The 13,222-nt window shown below is 46.2% G+C and overlaps 2 protein-coding genes across 2 annotated transcripts in view; one reads left to right on the forward strand and one right to left on the reverse strand.

Moving 5' to 3' along the window:
• Positions 1-13,222, reverse strand: part of LOC134750990 (NADH dehydrogenase [ubiquinone] 1 beta subcomplex subunit 3) — a 519,415-nt gene that overhangs the window by 88,798 nt on the left and 417,395 nt on the right. The window lies entirely within an intron of this gene.
• Positions 1-13,222, forward strand: part of LOC134751277 (prolow-density lipoprotein receptor-related protein 1) — a 119,756-nt gene that overhangs the window by 87,141 nt on the left and 19,393 nt on the right. The window contains exons 62-72 of the mRNA XM_063686660.1: positions 91-325; positions 990-1,160; positions 1,238-1,403; positions 1,548-1,805; positions 2,046-2,128; positions 2,305-2,525; positions 3,970-4,157; positions 5,552-5,769; positions 6,513-6,640; positions 7,329-7,449; positions 12,817-13,031. Coding sequence (XP_063542730.1) covers positions 91-325; positions 990-1,160; positions 1,238-1,403; positions 1,548-1,805; positions 2,046-2,128; positions 2,305-2,525; positions 3,970-4,157; positions 5,552-5,769; positions 6,513-6,640; positions 7,329-7,449; positions 12,817-13,031 — 2,004 coding nt within the window. The remainder of the gene's footprint in view (positions 1-90; positions 326-989; positions 1,161-1,237; positions 1,404-1,547; positions 1,806-2,045; positions 2,129-2,304; positions 2,526-3,969; positions 4,158-5,551; positions 5,770-6,512; positions 6,641-7,328; positions 7,450-12,816; positions 13,032-13,222) is intronic.

Consider the following 13,222-nt stretch of genomic DNA (forward strand, 5'->3'; position numbering starts at 1 on the left):
AAGGGATAAAACGTAATTTAACATAGTCAGGCCCGTAAAGTTTTATGAATAATCTGGAAATTTAAACTAATGATTCACCATTCTCTCCAGGGCCTGTACTGCGACGGCGACGTGGACTGCTCGGACGGGTCGGACGAGCCCCCCGGCTGCAGCCGCGCCCCCTCCCCCTCCCCCGCGCCGCCCTCCTCCCCGCCCTGCGCGGAGCCGGGCGCGCTGCCGTGCGCGGGGCGCTGCCTGCCGGCCGAGCTCGTGTGCGACGGCCGAGACCACTGCGTGGACGGCGGAGGGGGCGGCGCGGGGAGCGACGAGGACCCCTTCATGTGCTGTAAGTTGGACCATTTATCTACCTCTATCAAGGATAGATATAACTCCGTAATAGATGGATACAGTCTAAGGAAAAAACGTGCCTCGAAAGTCAAGAAAATTTGATTCTCGTTCAGAGGGTGCTACTAGCTTTGTCCTACTGTCGTATAGATGGCGTTGACGGTTTCGTTTGTTATTTTACAATTTTAACGCATATCAGTGAAAGAACATGGGTCAAAATCATAAAAATAATTATTGCAAATAAAAAAAATCATTTATCCATATTTAAATACATTTTATCGTATTTTTATAAATCTTCATTTTTTGTTTTAAAGTGTGTCGACAGATGGCAGTGAATTTACTGTGGTTACAAAATTTACTATGACAGTACCGCTCTAGTATAAGTTACTCTATGCCTCTATTAAGGCTGGCGTCCACTAGGCTCGCCGAGGCGGATCGCAATAATTCGCCTTCTATATATTTACTATGAAACTGCGTCCCGCGGCGCGTCGAATCTAATTTACCGTTCATAGTAAATGTATAGAAGGCGAACTATTGCGATTCGATTCGATTCGCCTCGGCGAGTCTAGTGGACGCCAGCCTTTACAGCGCTTTTATGAAGAAAGACGAAGTAGACCTCAAGGTTGTGACATATAGAATCCACTTCAATTTTGTTTTTATTCCAGCATCGTACTCCCGCGCAACAGCCTCGGACGCAGCGTTAGGGGTCGCTTCGACCTCCCGCTCCGCCTGCGCGGTCGGCGAGTGGCAGTGCGCGAACCGCGCATGCGTGCCTCGCGCCGCGCTCTGCGACGGACAGGACCACTGCGGGGACTTCAGCGATGAGAGGAGATGCAGTGAGTAGCTATGAATACAGATTTAGGGCTTCGACCTTCTGTTTGGGTTCGAGTTTAAAAATAAGTTGTATTCGCAGACATAAACGAGTGCTCGATCCGCAACGGCGGCTGCTCGCAGAACTGCACCGACCTGCCCGTCGGCTACGCGTGCTGGTGCCGCGCCGGCTACCGCCGCGCCGGGCCGCAGTGCCGCGACGTGGACGAGTGTGCGGAGCTGGCGTGCGACCACGGCTGCAGGTACATGTAGACAGCAGAACTGCACCGACCTGCCCGTCGGCTACGCGTGCTGGTGCCGCGCCGGCTACCGCCGCGCCGGGCCGCAGTGCCGCGACGTGGACGAGTGTGCGGAGCTGGCGTGCGACCACGGCTGCAGGTACATGTAGACAGCAGAACTGCACCGACCTGCCCGTCGGCTACGCGTGCTGGTGCCGCGCCGGCTACCGCCGCGCCGGGCCGCAGTGCCGCGACGTGGACGAGTGTGCGGAGCTGGCGTGCGACCACGGCTGCAGGTACATGTAGACAGCAGAACTGCACCGACCTGCCCGTCGGCTACGCGTGCTGGTGCCGCGCCGGCTACCGCCGCGCCGGGCCGCAGTGCCGCGACGTGGACGAGTGTGCGGAGCTGGCGTGCGACCACGGCTGCAGGTACACTTGGCTGTTGTGGAAGTCATTTTGAGAAAATAGAATTTGAAAATTTTGCCAAAAACATAAAACGTAATGATTTTTTTTTGATAATGGGTCCTTTTCGCTAAACTACGTCCGTTTGAACTGCTAATAAGTTCAAAAAGACTTCTCTTTACAAGTGAAGGAATAACATCTCTGGGAAAAGAAACAATGAGGGATACGGCAAATAATTTACTAATTTGAACGTTTTAATTTGTTCAGGAACACGATCGGTAGCTTCCATTGCAAATGCGAGAAGGGCTACAGGCTCATGGAAGATGGCCTCAGCTGTGCTCCGATCTCAAGTAAGTGTACTCAACAATCTGTAAACTGAAACAGATGTCATATACGAAAGAAAAAGTGACCAGCGTCCTCTGCATTTGAAGCAGATCCTAAAACCGCTCGACCATCCGGGTCACGGCGGCTTAGGTCGAATTTTCGCTCGTATAATTATGTAATCCCCACTTTTTTTTTGCTTCAGACGAGCCAGCATCCCTTATTTTCACGAACCGCTACTACATCCGTCGAGTCACCCTCGACCCCTCACACACCAGCTCTCTCCTCATCCATGATCTCACCAACGCCGTAGCGCTTGATATGGAGTGGGAGAAACGGTGTCTCTACTGGAGCGACGTTGCCAGACTTGGCAGCTCGATTAAGAGGGCTTGCAGCGAGCCGGGACAGAACTCCTCACGATACCAGGTGAGCTTTGCAGCGACGTTGCCAGATTGAGAGAAAGATGAATGTTTCGTTTGATTTGGCGCAGTTAGTAGGATCCTAAGCTAAAGAAACCAATGTCTAGAAGGATTTTATGTTATGCCAGGTGAGCACTGGACATCTATCTATACCCAAACACTAGGACCCTCGATTCACACACCAGCTCTCTCCTCATCCGTGATCTCACCAACTCAGTAGCACTTGATAGGCAGTGGGAGAAACGGTGGTACTGGAGCGACGTTGCCAGACTTGGCAGCTCGATTAAGAGGGCGTGAGCGAACCGTGATAGAACTTAAAGAAAGCATTGCTGTTGCAGCGACGTTGCCAGACTACGTTTCATAGATTCGCTGGATTCTACCTGCAATACAATATATGTAATAGTGTAACAGAGAACCTGGACTTATTGCTCAAACATAAAAATAAATAAAAAAGGGCTACAATGACATTTAATTTTAAGCATTTATTAAAGCGGTTATCTAGTCTCGTTATTTTATCCTACTTTATCAGTCTTTAAGCTTCTTCTTCTTATCGTGCCATATCCTATCGGATGTCGGCGATCATCATGCGAAAGTTTTCTCTACTCTTTGTTCTAGAAAGAGTGCCGGCGTCCTTGGTACCGGTCCAATCCCTAATATTGTTACTCCATGTTGTTCTTGGTCTTCCTGTACCTCTTTTACCTTATACTTTTCCTTACCCCTTACTTCATGTCAAAAATAAAAAAGTATAACAGCCATATAAGGCTATAGTAAAGGGTTAATTAGGTAAGTTTAGGTTTAAGATAAAACTATGAAAACGGATTATATCGCGTATATTGAATTTATAATACATCCCGACGTTTCGAACCCTTTACAGCGTTCGTGGTCAACGGGTGACTGAGGAAAAATTACAAAGTGCAAAAATACCCACATACTAAATTAATGAACAATCATAGTCTATAAACTTTAAGGCTGGTTGTACATGCAAAATCGGTTCATAAGGCTAGTTATACACTACAATTATTTTCAAGTAAAGATATATATATATATACGCGATAAAAACTACGCCGGCTCCAACCCTACACCACGGACCCGAGAAGATTTAATTCCCTCCTAAATTGTAGGAGGGTATCCCAATATGGGACCGGCAACAAACTTAACTAGAGCGGGAGAGACGCTGTAAAGGGTTCGAAACGTCGGGATGTATTATAAATTCAATATACGCGATATAATCCGTTTTCATAGTTTTTATTTCATAGGTAAGTTTATGTTTAAGATAAAGTTAAGTTACATATCAACCGCTAACACAAACACAAAGAAGCCTCGTCTGCCAACAAACCACTGTGTGGTTTGGCAGAAGAAAATAATATATGTATTTCGTTAAGTAAGATTTTTGAATAAACATTTTTTTTTTAAACTTCTTCGATCAAGCTAAAACTGATTAATTATTTCAGCTCCTCCATGGCGCAACTCTCCAAAACCCCGACGGTTTAGCCGTAGACTGGGTAGCAGGCAACATCTACTGGTGCGATAAAGGCACAGACACACTAGAAGTGTCGCGTACGGACGGCGCACACAGACGGGTGCTGCTGAGGACTGGGCTGCAGGAACCGAGAGCGTTGGCACTGCATCCTGCTAGGGGGTAAGAGAGACAGACATAATCCGGTGCGATAAAGGCACAGACACACTGGAAGTGTCGCGTACGGACAGCACACAGACGGGTGCTGCTGAGGACTGGGCTGCAGGAACCGAGAGCGTTGGCACTGCATCCTGCTAGGGGGTGAGTGAGACAGACATAGTCTGTATATTAGCCCCCTTATTCATAAACGTCTACTAAAGTTGACAAGCCGCTAATAATCGTGTGTCCCTTTCCATCATATCAATACGTCGGAAAGGGATAAAAGTTTATGCTTATACGGACTGGGCTGGTTACATTACACTTAATATCCTTTAGCATTACATCTTGCTAAACAAAAAAAAAGTGTAAACAGTTTTTTTCTGTTTGATTGAAAATAATGTCTAATTTTACAAAGGCACATACTTACACACTAGGAGTGTCTTGGAACGGAACAGCGTAAAGCCGCGTACTCATGAAAACCTCAGGCCCTGTTGTTACTTACCATCATACTGGATTAATCTAGGGTTAATCACTGATCAGTTACTAAAGGAAAAAGTTTACACATATAATACGTTACTTTTATAAAGGAAGAGAATTGTGATATTTGGTTTTTAAGTCCTGCGTATTTTTCTAGTACAGTCAGCAGCAGAAGTTGCTAAGCGGGCGTTCACAATTACCTTGACACGCTCTTATTCTCTTAACAATAAAGTTGCGTCAAGATCATTTTGAACACCCCGCCCGCTTAGCAACTTCTGCTGCTGGCTGTACCATCGCGTCGCCGACACTGTTAACTGACAGTTCGTAAACCTTATTACAAAAGGCATAAGGTCAGTTATAGTTGGTCAAACCAATTTGTCAGTCAGTAACAACCAGGAAAATTATACTCGTCCCTTTCTTTTGGGTGCTGGTACTAGTGTAAGACGAAGCATAAAGTGACTTATACTAGAGCGGTACTGTCATAGTAAATTTTGTAACCCCAGTAAATTCACTGCCATCTGTCGACACACTTTAAAACTAAAAATGAAGATTTATAAAAATACGATAAAATGTATTTAAATATGGATAAATGATTTTTTTATTTGCATTAATTATTTTTATGATTTTGACCCGTGTTCTTTCACTGATATGCGTTAAAATTGTTAAATAACAAACGAAACCGTCAACGCCATCTATACGACAGTAGGCCAAAGCTAGTAGCGCCCTCTGATCGAGAATCAAAGTTTCTTGATTTTTGAGGCACGTTTTTTTTCTTAGACTGTATCCATCTATTACGGAGTTATCTTTGGACGAAGATAGTATGATTCTCTCTGTCTATGTTTGAAATGAGACAGTCCTTTGACAAACTATAAGTGTGTTGCTGTTTGTACTCACAGGCTCATAATTTTCTTGTTAACAATGTCTTGACGTATTTTTTACAGCACCATCTATTGGTCCGATTGGGGCACCAACGCGCACATCGGCCGCGCCGGCATGGACGGCTCCACACCTTCTATCATCATCAGCGCCGGACTCGGCTGGCCCAATGCCCTGGTCATAGCCCATGCTTCGAATGAACTGTATTTCGCTGATGCGAGAGAGGACTATATCGCTGTCGCGGATTTGGATGGGAAGCATGTCAAAGTGCTGTTCTCTAGAGGTTAGTACAGCGCCATCTGTCGGTCACCTTCAGTCATCAGTGATGGATTAGGCTAGCCCAAGCCCTGGTCATAGCCCATGCTTCGAATGAACTGTATTTCGCTGATGCGAGAGAGGGCTATATTGCTGCCGCGGATTTGGATGGGAAGCATGTTAGAGTGCACTAGAGGTTAGTACAGCGCCATCTACTCGTTAAACTGGGGTACCAGTACCTTTGGCTCGCCGCAGCGTGACGTGACACTTGTCCGCCGTTTCGCTTGACTTTTTGAAGCGCCCTGAGAAGAGACAGTCATTTGATCCTCAAAAAAAGGTTCATCAGAGATAATTGAAAATATGACATTTAGAGGAACGTGGCTGGGTGAGTAAAAGGTACCGTTGACGGGTAGACTTAGACTGATTTATTAAATCATAACTAAGTGCTTTATACATCTCTAATCTGCGGCGGTATAGACATTATCTTAACCGAATCAGCGCGTGCTCTAACCTATCATCATCATCATCGTGCTCTAACCTATCATCATCTAACCTATACTAAGTTATTGACACGCGCCGATAATATTTTGCTGACCGCCATATTATGACACATTCTTTATTTTTTACCAAATCCTAGTCGAGAAGTGCTGGGATCGAATCCCGATAATGGCATTCGTTTGTACTCAAACGTCCCTGAGTTATGGACGACTTCTATGGTCAAATAACAATGGGATATATCCCAATTATATTTATTTTATTACCCTATTTCAGATCGTATGCCCTGGCTCCGTTTACATCACGTGTTCGCGTTGACCGTATGGGAAGGTCGCATATACTGGAGCGACTGGGAGACTCGGGCCATAGAGAGCTGCCGCCGGCGACCCAACCCACACTACAAGGTAAGTCTTCGGTCACGGACTCACGGTGTGCGGGCGAGACATCGCTATATGCGTCCATAGCATTCTCTCGCGCGCACAGGAGCCTCGTGCGTCAGTGTGTTATTTAATTGTGTAATTGTGTTTGTTCATCAACATTATTCACTACACAAACTTTACGCACCACACTTGAGGGCTTAATTTGGTTACAGTTTCTTGTCCTTATTTTATTTGTCTCATGGACATGTGTATGAGTTGAAATATTCATAATCAAAAACATTATAAATTGTACAACCAAAACGTTTATGCTCTCCGCAGATTTATGTTCCTGTAGTTTATCATCGTCTTCCTCGCGTTGTCCCGGCATTTTTCCACGGCTCATGGGAGCCTGGGGTCCTCTTGGCAACTAATCCCAAGAATTGGCGTAGGCACTAGTTTTTACGAAAGCGACTGCCATCTGACCTTCCAACCCATAGGGGAAACTAGGCCTTGTTGGAATTAGTCCGGTTTCCTCACGATGTTTTCCTTCAACGAAAAGCGACTGGTAAATATCAAATGATATTTCGTTCATAAGTTCCGAAAAACTCATTGTTACGAGCCGAGGTTTGAACCCGCGACCACCGGATTGTAAGACGGACGCTCTTACCGCTAGGCCACCAGCGCTCATGTTCCTGTAGTTTATGAGATTAATAAATTAATCCATATTTTTCAGCCGAACGCAACAGAAGATGTTAGTTCGGGCGGGGCCTATGAGTGCAAGACGATCGCGCATACCGTCCACAAGCCTATGGACTTGCGAGTTCACCACCCGGCAAGACAACCAGCTTCTCCAGGTACCTATATAATACATTATGTTCATTTTAAACGGAAATAAATGTCGTACACGAAGAAAAAGTGATCAAGGCCTCCAGTACCCAGGACCCAGGGCTGGAATCGAACTAGCGTCCTCCGCTATCGCTATCGCGGCAAGTGCCTGACTTTTCGTCAGTCGCGACACACGTGACATCTACTGCCAAGTAGCAGTACTGATAAATCCGCTACTTAACGCTAGATGTCGACTACGAAAATAAATAAGGGTTTTTGGTAATAAAACTGATGTATCGATAAGCACTCTATGCTTACTTATTTTTCTATGAGTTGAAATAACATAAATTAAAATATTTTCGAAACATAAAAAATATATTATTTTACCTTCCAAGCGATTCGGTTGTGGAATGCTCTGCCGTCGGAGCTAAGACGAGCTAAATCACTCCCCATTTTTTTTAAGGCTCAGCTCAAAATCCACTATCTGTCCCTTCCTCAAACTCGTTAATTATTAGATTCTGTCTGTCTATCTGTATTGTGTGATATGTTTATGTATGTATGTATGAATATATATATATATATATATATATATATATATATATTTATTGTATATATTACATTTATGCATGTATTGATATTGTTATATATTTAGTTGTGCTGATATATTTTTTTTTTCCTGTACTCGTTCTCCATTTATTTTTGCTACCCTTATACATATTTCTTCCTTGCGCTAATTTCTACTACCTGAAGGTTGTCTGGAAGAGATCGCTTTTAAGCGATAAGACCGCCTGTTGCTGCTTAGTTTTTTATGTTAATTTGCTGTATTTAATCATGTTTCATTGTGCACAATAAAGAATATTATTATTATTATTATTCTCTTTATTTATCTTTCATCTTAGGCTAGGTTTTTATAATATGGATATAAAAGTAAAATACAAAAACACTTATAAAACATTACAAAAAATATATAAACACATTATAAAAAACCTAACCTAGGGTACCGCCGGCAGCGGGGCAAGGCCCAAGCTGCCGGTGGTCAGGGCCGCAGAGAGAGGAACCGGCGGACTATCCGCGCCGTGTCCAAGATAACCGCCTTCTGCATCTGACCCTTGATCCAACCACCTAGCGAGAGTCTCTCAAGGTGTTGGTCGAGACTCTTCGCTATGAGACCGTTCGCTGAAACGACTATCGGGACAATGATCGTCGAATCAACATCCCACATGGCGGTTATCTCGTGAGCCAAGTCTAGGTACTTACTGGACTTGTCCTTCTCGGCTTTCACGAGATTCTCATCATGGGGGATGGTGATGTCGACGAGCACGGCCCGGCGCTGCGATCGATCTATTATCACAATGTCAGGCTTATTGGCTACAATAGTCCTGTCAGTGATGATAGATCGATCCCAATAGAGCGTGGCACGACCATTCTCGAGAACTGGCACAGGTAAATACTTGTAGTACGGTACTTCGCAGTCCACAAGGCCGTATAGAAGAGCAAGCTGCTGGTGAATAATCCTGGCTACGAGATTATGTCTGTGCAAGTACTCGCCGTTAGCAAGATGAGAACAACCGGAAATGATATGCCTGAGTGACTCTCCGGGACGGCGGCATGCCCGACAAATGTCGACCGTACCGTCCTTCAGGATATATTTCCGATAGTTGTTCGTCATCATAACTTCGTCCGCAATTGCACAGGCAAAACCCTCGGTTTCTCCGAAGAGGTCCCCGAATCGTAACCAGTTCACCGACGCGAGCAGGTCTACATCGGGTCCCGTGAGGGCCTTGTAGAACCGCCCGTGTAGCACCTTACTCTCCCATACCGCCTTGCGGCCCGCAGCACTTTGTACCACAGGTTTGTGCCAGTTCTCGTTTGCCAAGGAGAGCGGCGTGAAGTGCCTGTCCACTGCCACCACATCACGATGCATCCCACACTCGTTGTTAAGGAAATAATTCCTGAGATTGCACACCTCGCGGTTGTGGAGATCTTTGGCGTTAAGGAAGCCTCGACCTCCACACTTCCGTGAGATGTACAATCTCATAACTGACGAGCGTGGGTGTAGCATACGGTGTGTGGTGAGTAGTAGACGGACCCTCCGATCCAGGGCGTCCAGCTCGGTCTGAGTCCACCTTAGTATGCCAAAGGAGTATATGAGTATGGGCATTACCCAGGCGTTGAAGGCGCGCACTTTATTGCCTCCTGACAAAAGACTGTTAAGGACTTTTGTGAGCCGACTGAAAAAGCGCTCCTTCACCGACCGTCTAATACCCTCGCCCTCAATACCCAACGACTGTGACATACCAAGGTATTTATAGGTTTCTGATTCAGAGATAGATCTGAAAGACATTGTCTCAGAAAGTTGTAAATTTGTTGAATTTACAACCTCCCCCAGCTGTACATGCATAACCGCACACTTATCGACACCAAACTCCATTCTGATGGCGGTACTGAAAACTTCTGTGGTTTTCAATAGCACCATCAAGTCTTGGTTATTTGGCGCAAATAGCTTGAGGTCATCCATGTACAGAAGGTGAGAAATGACTTCACCCTCTCTCCGAAGCTGGCAACCTAACCCTGAATCCTTCAGCAGGGTGCTGAGGGGATTCAGAGCTAGGCAGAACCACAGGGGACTCAGACTGTCACCCTGAAATATTCCTCGCTCGATCCTTATAAAGTCCTGCGGGCCAGGGCGGTCATCTCCACCTCCTGGTTGACGAAGGACTGTGATCCACTGCCTCATACACGCACTTAGGAAGGATATTAAAGCTGCATCAAGTTTATACAGCTCCAATACCCTTCTCAGCCATGAGTGAGGCACCGAATCATAGGCCTTCTTATAGTCAATCCAGGCGGCCGAGAGGCCCCCCCTGTTCCGCCGAACTTGCTGGCATATGGTCATGTCTATGAGGAGGAGCTCTTTAGTACCACGGGACCCAACCCTACATCCATTTTGAGCGGACGCTAAAATGTTGTTAGCGACAATGTGCGCGTTGATTTTTGCTCTCAAAATGGATGTAAGGAGCTTGTAGAGTGTAGGCAAGCACGTGATGGGTCTGTAGTTCTTCGCTTCCGTGGTACTACCGGACTTGTAGAGCAGGAAGGTCACACCAGTTGTTAGGGAAGGTGGGAGGGAACCGAGCTCTAGGGCTTGTTGGAACTGCGTTGCCAACCGTTCGTGCGAGCATCGAAACCATTTTAGCCAGAAGTTGTGCAATCCGTCCGGTCCAGGACTTTTCCAGTTCTGGGCCGTACGGATGGCACAACTTACATCGTCGGGGCTGATGGTAATAGCACCCATAGGTTCGATGTTCTCGCACTCACGTTCGACAACGTCTATCCAACGGCCCTCCGTGTGTTCAACAGGCACTGACCAGATGCTACGCCAGAAATCAGTCATGGCAGTAGCATCCGGCAACCGCATGTCGGACACACGAGGATCGGCTTCCTCCCACCTTCGGTATACCTTCCTTTGGTCACTTTGAAAGAGACGATTCTGCTGGAATCGATCCACACGCTCTCTGTAGCGGCGAATACGGTTTGCCCATGCATAGACTTTCTGCTTTAGAAAGTCGATGCGCTCTGTGACATTGGCCATGTAGTCGCGGGGCCTGACATCCGTCCCCGCGAACGCCTGGTTCACAAAGCGCATTACTCGGGGGCGATTGTTGCCCCCCCTAAAGCAGATCAACTTTGCAATGAGAGTCCTAAACGAGCTGATACGTCGCTCGATCCGCGCTTGCCATGCAGGGACACCTCCGGCGGTCCTAGGTGCACGTTCAGCGTCCGGTAACTTGACTCGAGCAACACGGCACGCCGCGATGGCTCCGCAGTACATGATCGAGTGCGTATCTTCTAAATCTTTACTAGTCCGTAAATGTGGCTCTAGTAAAGCGTTTAGGGCTCCCACTAGCGCTAGATTGCGTCTATTCATAGGCAGACGTGGTAGTCGTGGCCTAGAGATGGTTGTGGCGCGATACTGCGTAATCGCCTCTTCCAAAGTCCTCCTCACTTGCTCATTAGCAGAAGTACTCACACTCGCACAGTCCCCATCGTCGGTATTAAAATCAACCCGCGGCGCCCCCGGTGCCAGGTCGGGTGCGGGCACCGGATCCGGCGATGTGGCGGGCAGATCTCGTACCGAGGTGGAGTCCGCGCGAGCAGAGAGAGATTATTATTATTATTATTATAAATTTTTATATGCTTTGCTAGTTTCATAAACTAATAATCCTTGCTTTCTTGTGTATTCTGATTCATTCGTAGGTTTTAATACCACAGTTTGAATCTTGTTGCGTTGTTACTATTGCGTTTTTCACGCTATTAACGTAACGAATGTAACGATTATTATCTATTGATTGATAAAAATGTGATTTTAAATATAACATTATAAACTGTAATAAATGTCATATTAAAGAAAAAGTGACGAAGCTAACGCCATGAACCCCTTTTTTTATACAGGGGAAATGCGTTACGCATACCACCCGGGTGCGGGGATGTACCCGGTATGGTTATGTGGGACTCACCACGTAAGTCCGGTATACCCACTAAAACCACCTGTCTCTCGCCTCGGTGCTGTAAGGCGAGGCCATGGGAACGCCAGTGCACTCTACCGTGACCCCGCAGCGAACGGCTGTTAAGCCCCTTCTCTGGAAACGCCATGAACCCCTAGGCCACCTCGCCACACCTCGCCACGTGACGTTTTTAAATATGTCAATTAATCTTCTCTTTTTAACCCTCCGTACCCAAAGGGTAAAAGCGGGACCCTGTTACTAAGACTCCGCTGTCCGTCTGTCTGTCACCAGGCTGTATCTCATCAACCGTGATAGCTAGACAGTTGAAATTTTCACAGATGATGTTATTCTGTTGCCGCTATAACAACAAGTACTAAAAAGTAGAACCCTCGGTGCGCGAGTACGACTCGCACTTGGCCGGTTTTTTTTAATAATAGTAGATTGTTAACCAAGGGATGAAAGGCACTCATTTCTGCCGAGGTATTTTGGGGCTCGAACGCAGTGAGAGCGCCAATAGTCCGAGGAAGAAATGATGCCTTTCACCCGAGTTAAACACTCTACTTTTCATTTCGAATACGAGGAAAGTAAAATGCATGTTTTTTTTTAAACATGACTAAGTATACATTTTTATAGTATTTCTGGAGGGTACTTTCAATTAACAATTCAGGCAAAAGTATCGTTATTTATGGAATGGAGAGTCAAATATCAGAATGGAAATTGTATAACAAACCCATTTAAACTCAAATTTCAATTGCTTATCTTAAAAAAAAAAAACACGTACTTCGAACGTAAAATGCTCTAGTGCAGACACGTATCATTTTCTGCACACCTTTTAGAACAACAATGACCCGCTTTCAGAGCATGAGAAATGAAAATATTTTTTCCTTCCAGAACTGACGGCGCTCTGCGCAAAACTAAACTGCACCGGTCTCTGCCTCCTCACACCGGCCACAAAGGACAAGCCGGTCGGCGCTCGCTGCGAGTGCCCCGAACACTTCGTGCTGCAACCAGACGGGCGTAGCTGTTCGCCGAACTGTACGAGCGCGCACTTCGTCTGCAACACGACGCTTAAGTGCGTCCCGTTCTGGTGGCGCTGTGACACGCAGGTACGAAAGGGACAGGAATATATAAGCCCAACCGACCACCACGACAACGAGCACACACACACCGCCGTACTAATGTAGTATAGGGTTATTTTACCTATGTTAATACGTAATTCTATTTGGATCTGTCTAGGGCATGAATAACGATATTCCGGAAGCCGGAAATACCGGAATATCGGATGTTTTTTACGTTA

Source organism: Cydia strobilella, chromosome 21, assembly GCF_947568885.1.
Source record: "Cydia strobilella chromosome 21, ilCydStro3.1, whole genome shotgun sequence".
NCBI classification, from domain to species: Eukaryota; Metazoa; Arthropoda; class Insecta; order Lepidoptera; family Tortricidae; genus Cydia; species Cydia strobilella.